The sequence below is a fragment of the Belonocnema kinseyi genome, chromosome 4 (assembly GCF_010883055.1).
Source record: "Belonocnema kinseyi isolate 2016_QV_RU_SX_M_011 chromosome 4, B_treatae_v1, whole genome shotgun sequence".
Taxonomy (NCBI): domain Eukaryota; kingdom Metazoa; phylum Arthropoda; class Insecta; order Hymenoptera; family Cynipidae; genus Belonocnema; species Belonocnema kinseyi.
In genome coordinates this window covers 111,966,803-111,986,096 of record NC_046660.1, presented here as the reverse complement: position 1 = coordinate 111,986,096, position 19,294 = coordinate 111,966,803, and the positions used below count along the sequence as shown (strand labels likewise).

At 31.7% G+C, this 19,294-nt stretch overlaps 2 protein-coding genes across 3 annotated transcripts in view; one reads left to right on the top strand and one right to left on the bottom strand.

Annotated features, from left to right (window-relative positions):
• Window positions 1–5,948, bottom strand: part of LOC117171924 — an 11,062-nt gene extending 5,114 nt beyond the window's left edge. Inside the window, exons 1-4 of one of the 2 annotated variants that reach the window (XM_033359585.1) lie at window positions 5,893–5,948; window positions 5,344–5,734; window positions 4,050–4,534; window positions 3,230–3,965 (exon numbers count right to left, since the gene is read on the bottom strand). In XM_033359585.1, the coding sequence (XP_033215476.1) occupies window positions 3,230–3,965; window positions 4,050–4,521 (1,208 nt within the window). In that variant the 5' untranslated portion in view covers window positions 4,522–4,534; window positions 5,344–5,734; window positions 5,893–5,948. Of the gene's footprint in view, window positions 1–3,229; window positions 3,966–4,049; window positions 4,535–5,343; window positions 5,735–5,820 lie in introns of both variants that reach the window. The other variant, XM_033359584.1, reaches the window with a different exon arrangement.
• A 19-nt stretch (window positions 5,949–5,967) lies between these two features.
• LOC117171922 (tetratricopeptide repeat protein 37) overlaps window positions 5,968–19,294 on the top strand; it is a 14,050-nt gene continuing 723 nt past the window's right edge. The window contains exons 1-12 of the mRNA XM_033359582.1: window positions 5,968–6,493; window positions 8,128–8,498; window positions 8,597–9,012; window positions 10,413–10,877; window positions 11,000–11,154; window positions 11,333–11,468; window positions 11,535–11,902; window positions 13,528–13,847; window positions 13,952–14,248; window positions 17,121–17,381; window positions 17,590–17,973; window positions 18,067–18,331. Of these exons, the coding sequence (XP_033215473.1) occupies window positions 6,168–6,493; window positions 8,128–8,498; window positions 8,597–9,012; window positions 10,413–10,877; window positions 11,000–11,154; window positions 11,333–11,468; window positions 11,535–11,902; window positions 13,528–13,847; window positions 13,952–14,248; window positions 17,121–17,381; window positions 17,590–17,973; window positions 18,067–18,331 (3,764 nt within the window). The 5' untranslated portion in view covers window positions 5,968–6,167. The remainder of the gene's footprint in view (window positions 6,494–8,127; window positions 8,499–8,596; window positions 9,013–10,412; window positions 10,878–10,999; window positions 11,155–11,332; window positions 11,469–11,534; window positions 11,903–13,527; window positions 13,848–13,951; window positions 14,249–17,120; window positions 17,382–17,589; window positions 17,974–18,066; window positions 18,332–19,294) is intronic.

Genomic DNA, 19,294 nt, shown 5'->3' with positions numbered 1-19,294 from the left:
GCCAATTAGCACAAATGGTAAGTTCCGACAGTGCCTACAAGTGTGCCTACTGGCCGCTAGATGGCAATACCGGTTTCATATGTATACACCTGGTATAAGAGATATATGATCCATTGACCCCAAGATCAGTTTGAAAATAAAATTATTAAGCTTTTGATGATTTTGTAAAAATTATTTTAGCGATTCGCCCAGGTCGACGGTATTAAAAATTAACAGTTTTAAAATGTAGAAATTTTAAGTTCCATTTCAAGTTCAAACATTCAATAATGTACAATACAAAATTTAAAATCTTTCTAATTTGAATATGTTTAATTTAAAGGATTTCAAAATTAAATATTATTTCAAAATAATCAACAATAAAAATAGGACAATTAAAAATAACACAAAATTAAATAAACCAGCATTTGAAGCCTAGCAAATTATAAGCTTTGTTAAACATTTTTTTTCTTTCAAACTGAAAGCCCTTAAAGTTGAATAATTTTTATTTGCAAGCAAAAATGGTATGCATTTAAATATTTTACATTAAACATTTTTCAAATCTAAAAAGCGTAAAATTCCAGAATATCATATATCAGAAGCCTTCAATGTTGTGCTGCTTAATTTGGAAACGCGCAAGATTGAACAATTTTTGATTATATGCTTTCAATAGAAAATGATATGTAATGTGAGGCAATACACTATTTAGAATGGGGCATGAAAAATTTCTTTTAAAATTTGATACTTTTCGAAGTTGAGAATTTCAAACTCTAAACAAAAAAGTTTATAATATTTCTGATAAAAAAATAAAATCACTGCAATTTAAATTATAACGTTTAAAATGGAAAATTCGGCATTTTGAAATTTTAATCATTTTAATCATTTACTATTAAACAAATTGTTCAAATATTTTAAAATTCCAATTTGAATTAAGTAGTTCAATTGTGAACTACATGAATTTATACTGCTTAACACTGAGGGTATAAATTTTGAAATCGTTATTTATCAATAAGGATTTATTCCATTTTGAAAACAAATTTTTAAATATTAAAACTTTCAATTTGAAATGCATATTACTCTTTGAGAATTTGAAACTGAAAGTTTCCATATTCCAAAATTAAAAATGATAACTTCATGAAAATAATATCAAGCAGGGCATTTACCGTGATTGGAGAGATTTTTCGACAAAAAATTGATAAGATTTCTCATGAAAAAAATTACTACAATTGAAATTGTAACGTTTAAAATTGAAAACTGAGCACTTGAAAAGGTCCCGCGCTAAATGTAAAGAAAAACTGCACGCTCTCCCAGCGAAATAGAGGTAAAATTTCCACCGTAACCACATTTCACGACCGTGAGATAGGTGTATATATATGTATATATAATATTTTATTTTATGTTATTGAATGAAATGAAAAAATGGGCTTCTTCATAAAGTCGACTTTAATAGGAAATCCTCATTCTTATTTGATATCATATTTATATGAAATTCGTGATTGCATAAATAAGAAATTCTGTACGTTTTTCTGAGGAAAAATATGTTGGAACTGATATTTGGAAACTGGAAAATTGGAACTGATACTTTTTTCAATTTGTTTTTAAAGAAGGTTCTTAAAGCACCAAGGGCTTTGAGTCTTTGACGATTACATTCTCATTACGACACTGGCCCTTCGCACTTGATAATTTGTGTTCAATTGAAATCTTTTTCAAGATAATTTGTAAATCTTTTTCAAATCTACTAAAAATTACGCTTTAAATTTGCGGATCTCTTAAAAGCAAAAATGGCATATTTTTGAAAATGATCCAACTTTTTGAATTTTTGTGCAATTAAAAAATTTCATAAGAATTAGGTATTTCCACTTCAACAATCAGTTAACTTCACTCCGGTGAAGGAATACAATGGACTAAATACATTGAACAAAACTCTATTTCTGTAATATATCTGTAATTAATAATAATCATTTTATTATTTCATTATATAGTAATTAAAAAATAAAAACTATTTTTCTAATACACTTCATAGAAAAAAATAGTTTTTACGAAGATATTGGCAAAATAGGGCAAAAATAGACCGAATCTCATGCATTTGGTCCCTTGTTTTCCCTTCAGCAGTCAATGAAGTGAAGTTAGCTTGTGGTTAAAGTGAAAATTCCTAATAGTTTCGAAATATGTATATTTCATATCAATTAGAAATGTGGATTAATATTTCTTAACCTATTAACACAAATTGTTCCCCCTTTTTTTTTGAAAATTTTCAAAGGGTTGAAAAGCATGGAGCTTTTGAATTTTTATCGAAATTAAAAATGTAATTAGGATCATTCGCAAGTCTTTTTGCCGCGTACCAAAAAATGCGACAAAAATGTGTGAGACTAAAAAAAAATTGTTTTGAATTTTTAAAAAGCTCTAACTTTTTGAATTTTTATCTGATAGAAAAATTTAACTGAGACAGTTTCTAAATATATTTGATATCAGATGAAGAATTTAAATGAAAATTCCTAATCCATCAGAAGATTTTTTTCTATTTTTCTTAACATTTTAAAACATTTTCAAAAGTATGTAACTTTTTAAATTTCATGGAAACTGAAAATTTTATTTTGATAATTTGCAAGTCTTCTGTCCATCCATAAGAAACTTTGACAACAAATTTTCAAATTAAAAAAAAAAATTCAAATTTTGAAAATGCTCTAAATTTTTTAATTTTCTTTAGAAATATCTGCTTGACGAACCTAATATTCATTTTCGGAACCTTAAGAAGTGCATCAAACGCTGACTCGATTGGACAAATCCTTAAAAAATCAGTAGGGATACAACATTCAGGTAACCACACGTACAGACAGGAACTGACAAAATTTTATGACAAAAAAATAAAAAGGTGTACGTTTTGTGAAAATAAACCTCACTAGAACCTGGAATACAAATTTTGACATCTCAATTAGGTCAAAAGTTATAGAAATTTAAAGAAGAATTTTGTTTGTCGTAAAACAAGCTTCAAAGGTAAAATATTCATAATTCCGCAGAATTATTCTCACAAATCGGGAAAATAGGTAAGCCGTCTAATTTCCTTTAAAAACGAAATATGTTGTTGCTAAGAGAATCTACTGCTTGAAGTGTATTTGCCTGTCTGATTTTAACTTGAACTTGTCTAAATCGTTAAAACTTGCATTATTTCATGTGATACCAGGTGCAATTTAACCTGTAAGGATGAACTTTTCTACGAAAAATTATAGAAATTCTAAGTAAAAAATAAATTTACCTTCCATTCCTCGTTGAATTCGACTCACATCGATGTCGTGGTGGCAATGGTGGTGGTTGCAATTGCAGTTCACTTGAATTAAAAATAAGATCCTCTGGATCCTCATACAAGTTCGAAGGTAATGTGATATTCTTCCCAGGTTTACCGTCATCTAGAATCTCTTCGTAAATTCCCGAAGCTATCGAAATATTTGAAATCCTTCTCGGACACGGTTCCTCTAGTTGATCGAAACTCGCAACAAAAGTAGGGACACTCGCAGGCTCAGGTTCGTAAACGTTATCTACAGCTCGAACATGAGACTTCGTCCTGGACTTCGAAGACATGATCAAACCGAGTCCTGCATTTAACAAATTAGATGCGACCTTATTCTTCGAAATCGGGAAGCTGGTATTATCACTACTATTTTCATCGTTGTAGATCGATACTCTGAGATCTCCTTCACTGCGGCTTAGAGGTCTTTGTGCACAAATTTTGTGCTTTGGGCCTCGTCCCTGCGTTACGAAATCTTGCAATAATCTTTGAGCTTCTAAGCAAAATACGTAAAGTTCACCAACACCGCCTCGAAATTCCTTGGCCGTATGAATAACACATATGCGTTTTACGTCTTCGGCTCGACCAGAGGTTGATAAATGAAACTGACTGAATTCCTGCCATTCGAAACTTTGCACTATTTCTCCTGAATGAGGGTCTTTTATGAACACTCCAATGCTACTTGCAACCAAATCTCCGTAAAGGCCTGTGTTAAAAGATAACCAGTTTAGGATTACAATTTTCATTTCTTCGCTACCAAACATTTTTTTATAGTAATTAAAAGTTATACCCATTAGGCCAGCAGATCTGGAATGCACATTATCGATAATAGAGATGCTGAGAGATCCCTCCAAAAATCGATGCTTTCTTGGTCTCAAAAGCTGTCTTAAACTTGCCATCCAGCGCTGCGTATCTGTCTCGGAAGCCGCAGATAAATAGAGCAATGGCTTTTTGTCTTTATGGGAAAATATACCAAATGAAAAGTGCTTGGTCTTGGATTCAGTGCGGCAGATCATTGCACTCGGTGGTATTTTTATTCGGTTGTCCTTTTCATTTGGTACAATAGATTTTCCACTGCTGATACTGCAGTCTAGAAGAACTTCAATGCCATGCCCGACGCTTAATTTTCTTACAGCACACCAATGTCTCTTCCAGGCTTTCCATGATGCTAGAGATCTCTTTTTCACTCTTTGACTCATTCCCCTGTTACCTGGTAGCTTCGCATCTACGAAGCCACAGAGTTCCGTGTCCTCTCCAGTCATTTCAGCAACAATTCTACAAATATATGCGAATTTATTTATCAAATTGGGAGCAAAATAGTATAAAGGTCAATAGAATATGTAACACAATTCATAAGTCAAGATATCACTATTTACGAGGAAAATTCTTATGTGAAAGACTAAAATGTTTAGGAATCGTTAAATTATTAAACCGTTAATTTTCAAATTGTACAATTTTCAACAATTCAAGTTTGAAACCATATTATTTTTAATGTTTCAGTCTGTAGGGGTAATTCACAAAATACGTGAAAAATGTATAACGTACTTTGTGAATGGCCCCATAAAACTATAACATTTTTAATGGTATGATTTTTAACTTGGTGTTAAAATTATTGTACGAACTTATTCACACTTTCAACAAAATATGAGAAGGGACTGCATTAAAAATTAATTGATCATTTTTAGAGCTTAACATTAGAAACTGTTAGATTTTGGTAATTTTGATATAAGAATAATTAAAATGTGAAGTACACAATTTTCAAATTTTGACAGCAGCAATTTTGAGGAAAAATTTCGAAATACAATGAGGATGTATATTGTATAGCTGGTATATAAATACACAAAAAATAATAAACATCCAATAAACCTGAACTGAGTTAATAAGATTATTGAAAATAATATTTGAATAATTTTGCATTGGGTAAACAGTATTACATTCTATTTCCGCTCATGTGATAAGTGTAAAAAACATGTGACTGAAATTTTGCAAAAAATTAAATGAAATGCCTGTAATCGAAAACCTAACCATAATACCACAAAAAAAAGAACTAATAAACACATTAATCCTGATAGGAATTTACATACCTGAAAAGGCGAAAGGGAATTACCCAAACTTAGATGCTCCAGAAACAATCAGGATACAGCAATAAAATGTTAAAATTTGCACATTTTTCAGACTTTTATGTCTCAAAACATTTCAACAAAGAGTATAGGTAAATACACATACTTCGTGACTTTTTCTTGAAATATTAATTTCTGAAAAAAGGCTACACTAAACTAATTAAAAATCTGACATTTCACTTTACAAAATCGACGAACAAGTCAGAAGAAGTGAATACAATTTTTTAAAAACGATACAATCACAAACATCATAAACACAAAATTCGGACAGTGGGCGGCTTATTGTCTCTCTCCTTTACGTTCTTCGTCCGACCGTTGCCATATTCGCCATCGATCTGCTTGACTCCACCCTACACTGTTTCAGAAATTAAATCAATTAAAATTCGAAATTGTCAGATATGAATCACTAATGTTATTATAAAAATAAAAATGATATTCTACTTTGCAACACTTTTAGCTCTCACAAATTTCTTCTTTTAAATGAACTTTTTAATTAATCAAATAATCAAATACCTAATTGAATATTTCAAACATGGTGATTATAGTTTCTGAGTTCGACACAGGAGGCGCGGCAGTCGCAAAACATATGTTGATTTTTTTATTATTTTGGCAAAGTGTTTAGTATTCTCTTTTGATTGCTTTTGATTCTTTATGCAGATTTTTCTCAGAATGTTGTCCTGTTGTAGAATTGAAAATATATGAATTTAGAGATTTAATTTCAAAGTGGCTCATCCTTGTATTCTGTTATTAAAATAGTGGTACTTGGTTAGTGTTTACCAGTGTTTACAATGTCCAAAGAAAATAAAGCCTCTTTAAAAGAGGCACGTGAATTGTTTAAGAAGAATGAATACACTGACGCTGTAAAGTTGTGTAAGAAAATATTGAAAGAAGAGAAAACTAATTATGGAGCACTGGTTTTACTTGGAGCTGCTATGCGCGAGATTGAAACCCTTAAACCGCAAACTCCAGTGCCGCTTAAAAAAGCGACTCAAATTCAGCCAGATAATCCTGTGGCTTGGCAAGGTCTAGTTGCTTTTTATGAAAAAGAAGAGGACAGTCCTGAAAATTGGATGGAATTAATTCCAGCGTATTGTAAGCTTCTAAAGCTTGAGAGGTAGCATTCAGATATTTTCTTATTATTTTCTATACATGTGGGTTCATTTACATACGACTTTTGAGATTAATAATTTGCATATATAATTTTGTTATTTGGCCTCGCAAGTCGGAATAGATGATTTTGATAAAAGCTTCTATACGATATATTTTATTTAATAATCTTATATGACAATAGGGTTTCGATTATGACGGTGATTTATTGTTTAAAAACAACTGTACACTGTAATTAATATAAGTTTAATGAAATAATGAAGAGTTTTGAGAGACCTGCAAAGAAATTTATTTCATTTACTCAGGAAGGATAAATTTAAATAAAAGAATGTTAAAATTATTTCTTGCTCCAAAACATGTTTCGTCAACATTATGGAGGCATGCCATCAGGATGCCCAATAAAATTTTAAATTTTGCAAATATACACCCTTAATGCCTTTCTGTAGATGAAAAAATTCTAACCTAAATTTTCTATTACATTTAAAAAAAAATGGTTACGAGGTTCCGCTAGGTCATTTTAGGTCTGAAAATTAATTTCCTTATTTTTCAATTTTTGAAAAAACAATTATTTTACCCCTATGTAAAGTATTTATTATTTATTGGAGAATCAGCTGTATATTTTATGAAACAATACCAAAAGTTGTCTATATTATTGGACCTGATTGGACTTAGAATAGGAATGTGTATATAAGCAGTTTATTATTACAACTAATTGTCTAAAATGGCCCCTAAAATTTGTTTCCCGAAATAATACATAGGATTTTTCTACCAAATAAAAAAAATATTTTCTATAATGTATAAATAAAAAATATTTACACTGGGTGACAGAAAAAAATTTTGAATATTGGAATACACCAAAAATACGCTTTTTTAGGTAATAGATTCTCTAAATACTTTCAAATGTATTTCATTAGTTATGTGCATTAATAATGTAAATAATTTTTTTTTTGAGTTCAAAATAATTCAAAAGACTTCGAGAAAATTTATAAGACTAACAAAACATTTGAAATCCAAAAAATTCCACTGAATTCAGATAAATGGAAGTTAATAGAAATCTGATAAAATTCACAAGAATTCCAGGTGAACCGAAAAGTCTTCAAGATGAATGAAAAAAATTGAAAATCCCAAAAATTATTCATTAAATTCAGGGGATTTCATTATGGGGATTATTTTCTCTATATTTTAGATGAAATTATTTGCATATTATTTCAGGAAAACAAATATTCAAAGGATATTTAAAGTTATTGTTTGTAATGAAATTACACATTTTTTCATTCTAAGACCGATAATAACTTGATTTTTTTTTGTAATTTATAAAATAAAAATCTTTTTCATCCGTAAATAAAAAATGCTATCGAGGGGTGATAGAATTTTTTGCCTTAAATTTTTATTTTTTTGTTTAAATTAGAAACTTACAAAAAATACTTTTTTGCAAAAAGAAAAGAATTAATTAGGCGGTGGGATTTGCAAAAATTAAAATTTTATTGGATACCCTAAGTGCTTAAGTCTACATTTATAATTATGTAGCTGTAATTTCTTTTGATTTCGAGTGCCCAAAAGTTGGCCTTATATTATTTCTTTGCCAAAAAATGATATAATTTTTTTATTTTGATTAAAACTACATGTTAAATTTTATTTCAGTAATCCCGCTAAGATTGAACATTTTCTGAGCAACCTCGAGAAGTTCGTATTACAGTTAAAAGATGATAAAATACTGGACAGCGTTATTTCGGATCTGCGTCAATTGAATGAAACTTGGAGCGAAGAGAGAGTAAAGCTGATTAATTCAACTCTAGTTTCAATTCTCACACAATATTCCAAACTTCCCAGTGAATATGAATCTCTTCTCGAAAGCACGCTTCTATGTATACTTAAGGAAGGGGATATTTCAAACAAACACGAGTATTACAAAAAGTATTTACGAATACTTTACAGAGTGGAAAAACTGTCGTTATTATTGACGGAGGCTGTGAAGATGCACGAATATTTTACTCAGGATATTTATCCACTGGGTATGAAAAAATAAAATTAAAATTAAAATACAATTCTTCGACACATCACATTTTTATTTTTTAATACGATTATACTGTATTTCTTTGTTTACCTTTAGAGTGGATTTGCCGCGTTTATTCTGAGCAGAGTATTTCCAATGGCCACTGTGATGGAATAGAAATATCGCCCTTTTTTGAGGCCTTATTGGCATTACATGCAGAATCGGATCTTGCATTCATGGCAAAAGGAGTCCATCTTCACAAAGTTGGTAGACTTTTAGAGTCGCGAAACGTTCTCAATTACGTAATTTCTTCAAAACCCAAGTGGATTCATCCTTGGATTCTCTTGGGTGAAATAAATTTAAAACTTTGTTGCTGGGAAGAAGCTGAAAACGCTGCTGTACACGCTCAAAAACTTCTGCAGGATAATGCTCATAATAATTTACACCACAGAATTAATCTAGTTCTCTTAGAAGCTTTATCTAAAAGTGCCAACAAGTACAAATGGGAAGATGCAATTCGAAAGTGTAACGAAGTACGACCCTTTTATCTATTTACAATTAGGGAAATTTAAATATTTTTGTATTCGAAACGAAATCGTAAGTGGGTGAAAATGAAAAATTTGATCATATCATATCTCTAGAATATCATACGCTTGGGTTTGGAGGAATAATTTTCGTAATTTCAGGGGTTTAATCATCGTATTTTCTCCAAAAATATTCTATGTGTCAATTGTTTTCACTTTTTTCTGTGCTTAAATATGTTTGATTCAATACGAGTAAATGTTATCAGAAAGCGGTTCATAGACTTCGTTTTTTTTTCAAATGTATGGCACTATATCTTTTAAAAGAAAGCTTAAGATCTAATTGCCATTTCACATATTATTCAGAATTGATTGCAGAATTACAAAGTAAGGTTCGTTCCCGTTTATTATTAAAAGATCCATATATTAGTATGAACAAAAAATATTCTTTGAAATTACAACATTTATATTGTATGAACTTGTCATCCGGTAATATACAAGTTACTTGCAATTAGGTAAGTTAGTTACAACACACAAAAGAATTGATATTCCCCTAATTTTTTAATTAAAAAATCATTTTAAATAAATTTAAAGTAATAGTTTACCCTTTTATAATGTTTTGTACCGTGAAAATCATTTCTAAACATATCCTAATCATTAAATATAAAACTAATTCATTTTTTATTGAAATAATTTATATAATTAACGTTTAATGCAAAAACAAGACAAAAATAAATATTATGTATGAACTAAGGGCGCAAAAAATTCATAAGAGAAGAATTTGATTCACGTAATTATCTGTTTAATTAATTTTATTATAAAGAATAATAGTGATAAAGTGTTCATTTTCATATTTTTAAGGCATGTGATACTCTGTCACGTGATCAATTGTATGTTATTATATTCGGCAGCTTTATAATCAGAAAAGTGAATATATTGTGCTGAACATTTAAGAAATGGTTTAAAAAAATAAATGCACGTCTGTTTGGGCTATTTGAGTTTTTATTTCGTTTAAATAGTGCAATTTTATTCATTTTTAACTTGGAATGTAAGTGAGAAAAAAAAAATGTAACCTGAAAAAATCTGATTAATCAAATTGCATTGTTTAAAAAATATAAAAATTCGAGCGGCATATATAATCGTTTCCTTAGATATTTTGAACTCTTTCCCAAAAAATTAGCATAATTGATGTATTTTTTTAATTATAAAGCCGGCGAATATAATAACATGCACTTAGTCACGTGACAAACTGTCACGTTGATAGTTTATATCAAATGATTTTCATTAAATAGAAATAATTTAAGTATCGTATAATTTTCTATTCGATTAAAAATCGAATACTTGCAACTTTTTGATTTTCACCCAGGTATTAAAAATTAACTAAAGTATTTATACTTATAATGTTAAAACAGTTGTTGCCTCAGTCATCTACGAAACGCCAATTGATTATTACTCGTGCTTACGTGAACTTAGGCGATCCCAAAGCTCAGGAAATACTCGATAAATTAAGCAACGATCCTGAAACAAAAACAGAAGCAGCAATACTGAGAGCGATTCACTTGAAAAATGAGCACAATTTAGAAGAAGCAGCGGATGTTCTTGGTTCTGCTTTAGAAACACCTGAAGCATGGCTGACTTTGGGAAAGATCCACTGGGCAATGTCTGACTTTGGTCACAGTCTGATGGCATTTTTGAAAGGAATACATGCCGATCCTTACAACTGGGAGTGTTTTGTGTATCTCGGGCACTATTACAGAGAACACGGGGATGATGTTGAGCGAGCGAGAAAATGTTATCAGAAGGCTTTGCAGATTAATTCTAATTCGGAAGAAGCTGGTATTGGATTAAGCACGGCCTACAGACTTCTAAAAAGCAGCGTAGGTCTCGAATTTATTGTTAGAAAAAGTATTAAAAAATAGACGATTTATAATTATGATTTACTTACGGTATTGATTGTAGTACTTGCTGGTCTGGATTTTGCAATATTTATTTTTTGTAGGACGCTAATGTGCAACTACTGCAGAAATTAACTGCACAAGGCAGCGGGCCAAAATGGGCTTGGCTTCAATTGGGATTGCAATTACTGGATCGCGATGAAGTTTCCCAAGCAATTCCCGCTTTGCGAAGTGCCATTAAAATAGATCCAAACGACAAGTAAATATCACATGTTTCACTTTTTATTCACAGTCGGTCCCAATATTATAAACTAAGCTAAACTAAAAATATAAATATAAAAAAACTAAACTCTTTAAGATTTGAAATTTCAAGTATTTGACATCCAGAAGTGAATTTTAGAAAAATATGTTACGTAACAAAATTTTATTTTCTCTAGCCACACATGGGAATGTTTAGCAGATGCTTATTTAGCTCGGGGAGCGCACCTCTCTGCCCTAAGATCTTATGAACGTGCTTTTGAATTGAATCCCGAATCCTTTTACCCATTGATCCAAATGGCCAACATCAAACTGGTCAGTAGTACACTTTTTTATTTCATTAAAAAACCTTACTTGCCAATAAGAAACAATGCGTTTTAGTTGCTAGGCCAACATACCGAAGCGCAAGAAAATTTCAAAAAAGTATTAGCTCAGGACGAAAATAACTTACCCGCCCTGAAAGGTTCGGCCGAAACTTATTTAGGTCTTGCTAATGAGAATACTGTGAATCAACAACTCGGGAGAGCAAGAGATAACATTCAGGAAGCAGTAAATGATTTAATGGAAGCAATTGTAGTGGGCAGTAAGTTTTCGTGTATATGGAAACTGTTTGGTGATGCCTGTTATAAAGTAGCAGTCATGCCTGAATGTTATTGCTTCTTAAGAGTTGTACCAGGAATCGTGAAATTAGAAACCTCACAGGAACGTGTGACGATCAAGAGAGAAGAATTATTTCCACTAGCAGTAAGGTAATCTTACCTAACGATCTAGTCGCTTTTAAGTACTGAACTATTCAGGAATATCAGAATCTGAAAGTGTTCGTTCGATTTTGATAAAACTTGGTGAAATTATAGTGCTATATAAGAGACATTTCGGGATCAAAGGAAGGATGTTTCTTAATTTTTCAAAATTTTGCTAGTCACGCCATATTAAATTTTTGGGTTGGATTTTTTTTTTAATTATTGACATTTCCTGAACCGATTATTGAATTTCCTTCAAATTATGAGTAATAAGAGATTAAATTATAAATTTTTAAACTGTACAATTCTAAATAAAATAAATTTTTTGAATCAATTTTTCGTGAAATTCTTCCCTTTTAATTTTTGTTTAATTAGGGTATAAATATTTCTTATGAAATCACCTTTCATTAAAAAGAAATTTCGCGGCGCTCTGGTGCCGTTGCGGCCACTTACGAACGATATTATTGGTTAATTTTAGCAACAAAGGGCATAAACAAATTCCCAGTGTAGAGTTTTGAATTAAATAAATAGTTATCCCCTATTTTTTCCTAAATTATATGCCAGTAAAGTTTAGTGTTGAAAATATACGATTTGATATTATTTATCAAATTTAGAAATAAATTATGTAAACAAATGATCAGAGTAGACATGAATAGACATAAAATTATGTCACTGCTAACTGACTGATAACTGTTTATACAATTTGTTTATAAAATTAACAAGTAATAGCGGGAAACATATTTCCTTTATCCTTTTCAAATATCTTTTACAAATGAGTAATCTATAATATTCAGTGTTTGTTAATAGAACTTATTTATAACAATTATCAACACAAGTGAAGAATTTTTTTCTTTTCACGCAGCACTGAGTATTAAACCCAAGCCACGCTGAGCTTGGCAAAAAATTTCCAAGAAGATAAAACAAAATTTGTAGCTTCTATCGTTTGTCTCCATCATTTTTTTATAATAAAAAGCAATTTCATAAGGAATCTTTATATCCTAATTCTAAACAAATAAAGGGGGAGAATTTCACGAAAAATTAAATGAAAAATTGATTTGGACTTTTTTCAGGCAAAATTTCACCATTTTGTATTTAAAATTATATAGTCAATTATTCAAAAAAATTCAACTAAAAATGCAATATGGCGTAACTTCCAAAATTAAAAAAGAAAAAAAAACTCCTTTGGGCCCGAAATTTCTCTTATATAGCACTAAAATCTCACAAAGTTTTATTATAATCGAACGACCACTTGCAGATTATGATATCCCTGACGTTTACTGGTCCTGCTATGTTTACAGAATGTCTACCTAACCGGGAAAAACCGGAGAATTTGATTCAGTGTTCACTGAAAGTCGTAAGCTAGTATTTATTTTAAATTGGAAGTACACATATTTCTAAATTGAAAAGATAAATATTTACGTTTTAAAATAAAAATATATAAGCTGTAATTTTGAATTTGAAAAGAGAATTTTCGAAAAGAATTGTAATTCCAAGTTATACTTGTATTAACAAAATTACAATACAAACAAAAATAAAAAACCGGGAAGTGACTGCGAAATAAAATCAGCCGTCTGGTAGACACTCTGGTTTACAGTTACAAAGATGTTAATTAAATATTTTTCGGAAAACTGCAGATGCTATTGTCGAGCGCTGCACCTCTCAAAAGATTCTCCCCTTCTCTGGCACGACTTGGCTTGTTCTTATTTAGCACAACTAAAATTTAGTCTTCCAATAAATCGAAAAAATGTAGCTGCAAAGTGTCAAGCGGCAGCGAAACATGCGATTAAACTCTCTCCTTCTTCTTGGATTCATTGGAATCTTCTTGGAGTTATTTGTATGACCGAAGAGGTAAAAAACTACGCACTTGCTCAGCATTGTTTCGTGACGGCAATCGATGAGGAAGCGAATAACGCCGTTTCGTGGACGAACTTAGGCTCCTTATATTTACATTTAGGTATATTTTTCTTTAGCATTGCTAGATATTTCAATATTTTGTATTATCAAGTTTGGAAGTTTGTGAAAATATTGAATATTAAATGAAAACTCTGTACTCGGTAGGGGACATTTATAGAGCCAATGAAGCGTTCTCTTGGGCTCAAAGAGCAGATCCTGCCTATGCTAATAGTTGGATCGGTCAAGGAATAATCGCGGAGAAATTAGCAAGGAAAGAGGCTATGGATTTATTCAGACATGCTACGCAACTTGGGTATCATAACCAAGCTGCTCTTGGATATTGTCACTGGGTTTTGACTACGCTCTTAGATTCCGATGCAAAGAAGGATGAGTTGTATGAGTATAGTATCAAAAATATGCACGCTATTCCTGTGGCAATGGATGAAATCCATCGATATCTCAGTGAGTGTAATTTTACTTTTATAGTTCAGTTGTGTGTTTTTTTCATATAGAATTTAAATATTAAGTGGAATTTCATTTTCCATATCTCAAGTTTTTCGTCCAAAAAGTAGTCTTATTGATACACCTTTGGTCTAATTGATTGACCTTCCGGTTCCTTTAGATAGAGTATGTCGATAATTTTCTGTGTGAAGATTGCGAAATGCGGTTCATATGAGTATTTCACAATCACGCTACCTGTTCAGAAAATATTCACTAATTATCTACTATCGCGCGAATACTGGGTAAGCAAATTGCAGAAAAGTTCTCAATTGACATGAATTGCAAATGCTGAGATGACTATTCGTAATTGAAAACAATATAAAGGCTGTGCAAAAATTTGGATACTTTAAAAATAAATATAGTCTTAATCAGAAATAGCATAAGAGTGAAAAAAGATCTTTTTAAATCTTTAAGTTAATACTTTGTCAGTACCAGAAACCTCAAAGATTTTCTTTTTTTTTTGTGTGCAATATATCGCGATATCAACTTGTGGTTATAATAGTCCGGGAGCTCGTAAAAAAAAATCGTGAGTATTTTAGGAAAGACACTTTGTGAATATTTAATTACATATAGGGTGCGCATTAACATGGCCCAGTCAGTCGTCTAGGTCTAGAACACGTGGGCCCCGCAACTCTGCAAACATGTCAAAAAATTAACGAACATTAATCATTTTAGGAAAGTTCAAATTTTTGGTGTAAGTATTACCTACCATAACATTTACTAAATTACCGTTCATGTCGAAAAAATGAAGAAATTCAGGCATTTTAAGGATGTTCACATTTTTGTGCAAGTAGTACCTATATTGGAGGGGCCAGGTTCCGACCCTGGGCTGGTTGAAAGGTATTTTCTTAAATGCAATTGCGGTGTTTTCCTTAAATGAAAAGGTCTATTCTATTGCGTTTCACCAGAATTGTCTATTGGCGATTTCAATTGAATTTTTTTTGCAGGGTTAATGTCGATTATAAAAATCATAATTAATTAATTTTTAAAACAAAGTATGATAGAGTATCGGTTATTATGTTTAGTATCGGAAAGATGATGTATTCTGTTACGTGCTATTTTGAAGTAATGATGAAGTCAATTATATTGAAAAATTGTCTGAAAAGCTGTTTGGTAGAAGTTATGCAGAATTTCAAAAAGTAAACACAGATTCACTGTTCACAGATTTCACAATTGTTTACTTTTTGAAGTCTTAGATAACCTCAAACAAATAAATTTTCTTAGTTTAAAACTTATATGCAACAAGGTTTTTGTTTTAAATTAAGACCAATCGTATAATTCCTTCGTAGGAATAAAAAGTAGATATTCTAACGAAATATTTTAAATAGCAAAGTACATAGCTGCTTAAACTTGGAAAATATAAGCTTTTTTCCAAATAATGTTTTTTTTAATTGCATTTATTCCATTTGAATGCTTGGAAACTTTTCTACAAAAACCAATATTTGAATTTAAAAGTAAAATTACTCTTACAGGAGCTATCTGTTTTTTAAGCGATCCGGACACGTATATCTAGCAAATTGTCTGTCTGTGCGTGTGTGAGAATCGCACACCACAACGGTAAATCCTTTTGGACAGTATCTTGGGTCGATATATACTACAGCAAACATGAATGCCATGGAAACCAAAGAAACTTTTTTTAGGGAGGTCCACTCTCCAGAAAATGCTTCATATGCAATGTCAGGTTGATTCATGAAGATTTATTCTTCTATTAAATCACCGTTTATGTACTCCATAACCATTCGAATGGAGTTCTGCCTTGTAACCGAAGTAAAAATTCTTTCAAAATCAATTCCAGGCCACTGACTAAAACCTTTAGCCAATAATCAAGCCTTGTGACATTCAGAGTTTCTTTCTGTGTCGCATTTTGTTTCAAGAACTCATCTGCTGCCAGTCACCTTTCTTGAGTTTCCCTTTTGATCCATTTTCACACTTTTAAGATGACCGAGTCATCTTTGAGTCCTTGGAGGCAATTCTCTCGTAATTTCAGCTGGTGGCGGCCGATCCACATATGCTTCGAGTTCTCCGTTGTCAATTCTGAAACAGCAGTTGGGAAAATTGTTAGGCAAGTCATTAGGAAGATTGTTGTTATCTGGAAACTCAACTTTATCAGGTTCTTCGTCCAAACTTTTCTTCTATCTTCTGTGGTCTTAACTCCGTTGAATCTTTTCTTGCATGCGACGCGGCGTCTTAGCTAACTATTTTCTGTTTGATTTCTGGATTCCAAAGAACACGTGCTCTGCACTCTGCAGTGAAGGATCTAATGAGAATGCAAGATGTTGATTTTTGCTTGAACTTGCCTTTTTTAGGCTTCTTGTTAATCGTAAAATAACTGCAGTGGCTACTGCTTCAGGCCAAAAAGTTTCTGGTAGACGACGCTTCAACAGCATACACTTAACCATCTAAACGAGGGGGCAATATTTATTAGCAAAGCTTTGTCATTTTCCTATGGCGTGTAGGCCACCGTTCGCTTTCGCTTCATGCCGTTTCGTGCTAGGCTAGCTGTATAATCAGCGCCACAGTACTAAAGGCCGTACTTGAAGTTTGTATTCTTTCTTCGGCAAGATTGTCAGCAAGTGTCTTGAATTTGTTAAAGGCTGTTCTCAGCTCATCTTTGCTTTTTAGAAAATGAACGCTCTTTGATTCTGAATTCTATGGAAAAGGCGCTGCACTCTGTTTATCGAAGATACAAGTTTCATACATTCAAAGCTAAGCATCTTCCAATTTTTAATTAATTACGAGCATGTTTTTGGAAAGAGCAAAATATATGATTTTCCACATGAATTTTTTTAACTCATTTTTTACATATATATTAAATATTTCCTCCATTTTACAGTTCATTGTCCGAATGATGCATATGCACGTAACGCTTATGGTCTTCTCTTGGAGCGTCAGAAACTGTACAAGTCCGCGGCTGAGCAGTTTTCAGCTGCTTTGGAACACACTTCTGACGACGCGGCGAAAGATGCTGTGTTGGTGAACTTGTCACGAATAATGCTAGTGCTTGAAAAGTATATCGAAGCTATTGAAACTTCTTCAAGCGTCAAGACTCCCACATTTAAATCTCATTGTCAACTGGCTTTATCCTTATTCAAAGGTAGGTTGTAAATAATGTATATTTTGCAGTGTCAACTCAAAGATACCTACTGAATATTTTTGATTAATTTCCAAATACGTTTAAATTTAAAGGTCAATGCTGACAAAATACTTTAATTTTAATTAAGAACAGTTCAATTTCAAATCTTTCAGTCGTTAAAATAGAAAATAAGTCTGCTTCCAAAAATGAAAATTGTTTTGTTCTACAGCCGAACGTTACAAGGAATCTTACTCCACCTACGAAGTTGTTCTCCAATGGTTCGCCGATTCAGAGTTACAGAGAGCCCATGTTTTATGTGCGATGGCAGCAATGGCCAGCATGTTCCAAGGAGTCGATGACGTAAAAACTCTTCTGTTCCAATGCATCGAAATCCAACCACCGGCCGTTTCCGGGTTACTTGCTGCCGCTGCCTTAGGCTTACTTCACAATGATAAACACTTAACAGCTTTAGTATTAAAGGAACTTGAGACATACGAAGACCACGAAGATTACAGACATCACATAGCTTTACTGTCCGCTTATTTGTGTCTCACTCAAAACGATATTGGAGACGCTGTCAGAGTCGTTTCTAAATTTGTTCACAAGCATCCAGGCAAGTTATTGACAATAACTTATTTTTATTCATTATTACGAAATTGTTTTTTAATATAATTATTGTGGAGAATAATTGGAGTCATATAAACAGGTGATGAGAGACTCTGGACGACATTAGCGAGATTTTTACTCGAAATAAACGTAAAAGCATTTGGAAATTGTGCTCAAAAAGCTCTAGTTTTGGGAAGAAGTACTTCCACGCATCACATTGCACAAATCGCCTGTATAAAAGCGCTAAGCGATTTAATCACGACACATGGTAATCAGGAAGGCATCAGGTCAGTTTTGCGGGTTGTTCACTCATTCCCGGCGAGCGTTGAGAGCTGGTCAAATCTCATTGCGGCTCTGTTGCCACGGTAAGTTATTTTAATATGAAACTACCAGTTTTATCAAATAGAGACCATCCATAAATTAGTTCACGCAATTTTATATGGCTCAATGAAAATGAATGAAATCCACATATTTACTTTTTATAAAGTATTGCTTGTCTGAGCAAATAGCGTTAGTTTCCAAACATATTTTTTGTACAGAATATAGCGAAAAAAATACATAAAAAAACTAAAATATAAATGTGTATTTTTATCATTTTTGTTTCAGATTTTTATTTTTTATATCTAAGAACAATTTTTCATTGTTTACTATTTTAAATATTAGAATATCAACATTAACTTCATATATTATTATTCATAAAAGACATGCCTTCGTCGATTTAAACCATGACTGGAAAAAAAGATCATAGGTCTATGTGTCCTTTTTCCATCAATAGTCTCAGACGTTTCTGTACGCTTAGAATATGTCATTAATTCGATTATCAAACGTAAAATGACAGGAAAAAACTTATTTCTGATCGGTTCCAAAATCTATATCCATACAAAACTGAATTCAATTTCAGATTGCACATTCATTATACATATATAGGTAAAAATTGTTAATATGCAAACACTTTTGAAAATTTACAAATATTTTTTAATATTTCTCTTATGGGCGATTGCAAAAACGTTGATAATTTTAAGCCCCCGACACTTTCCACGTTTTTTTATCAATAAAATTTGTTTAAGGATATCTCAATAAAGGACTTTACTGACAGTTAGTATTAGACCATATACCGAAGTACCTATTAAAAATTAACCTTGACTTTGAAAGGTGATAGCACCGTCTAGAAATGAGAAAAATAAAAAACTATACAAAATATCTGGCAAGCACCTGTTCTGTGTTCTGCACCTGTTTTTACGAAGATTTTTGTATAGTTGGAATGGAAGTTTCTAATGGTATCCTAAGTGTTTATATTTTCCTTTTATCTCTCCTCTGTTCTTTTACCC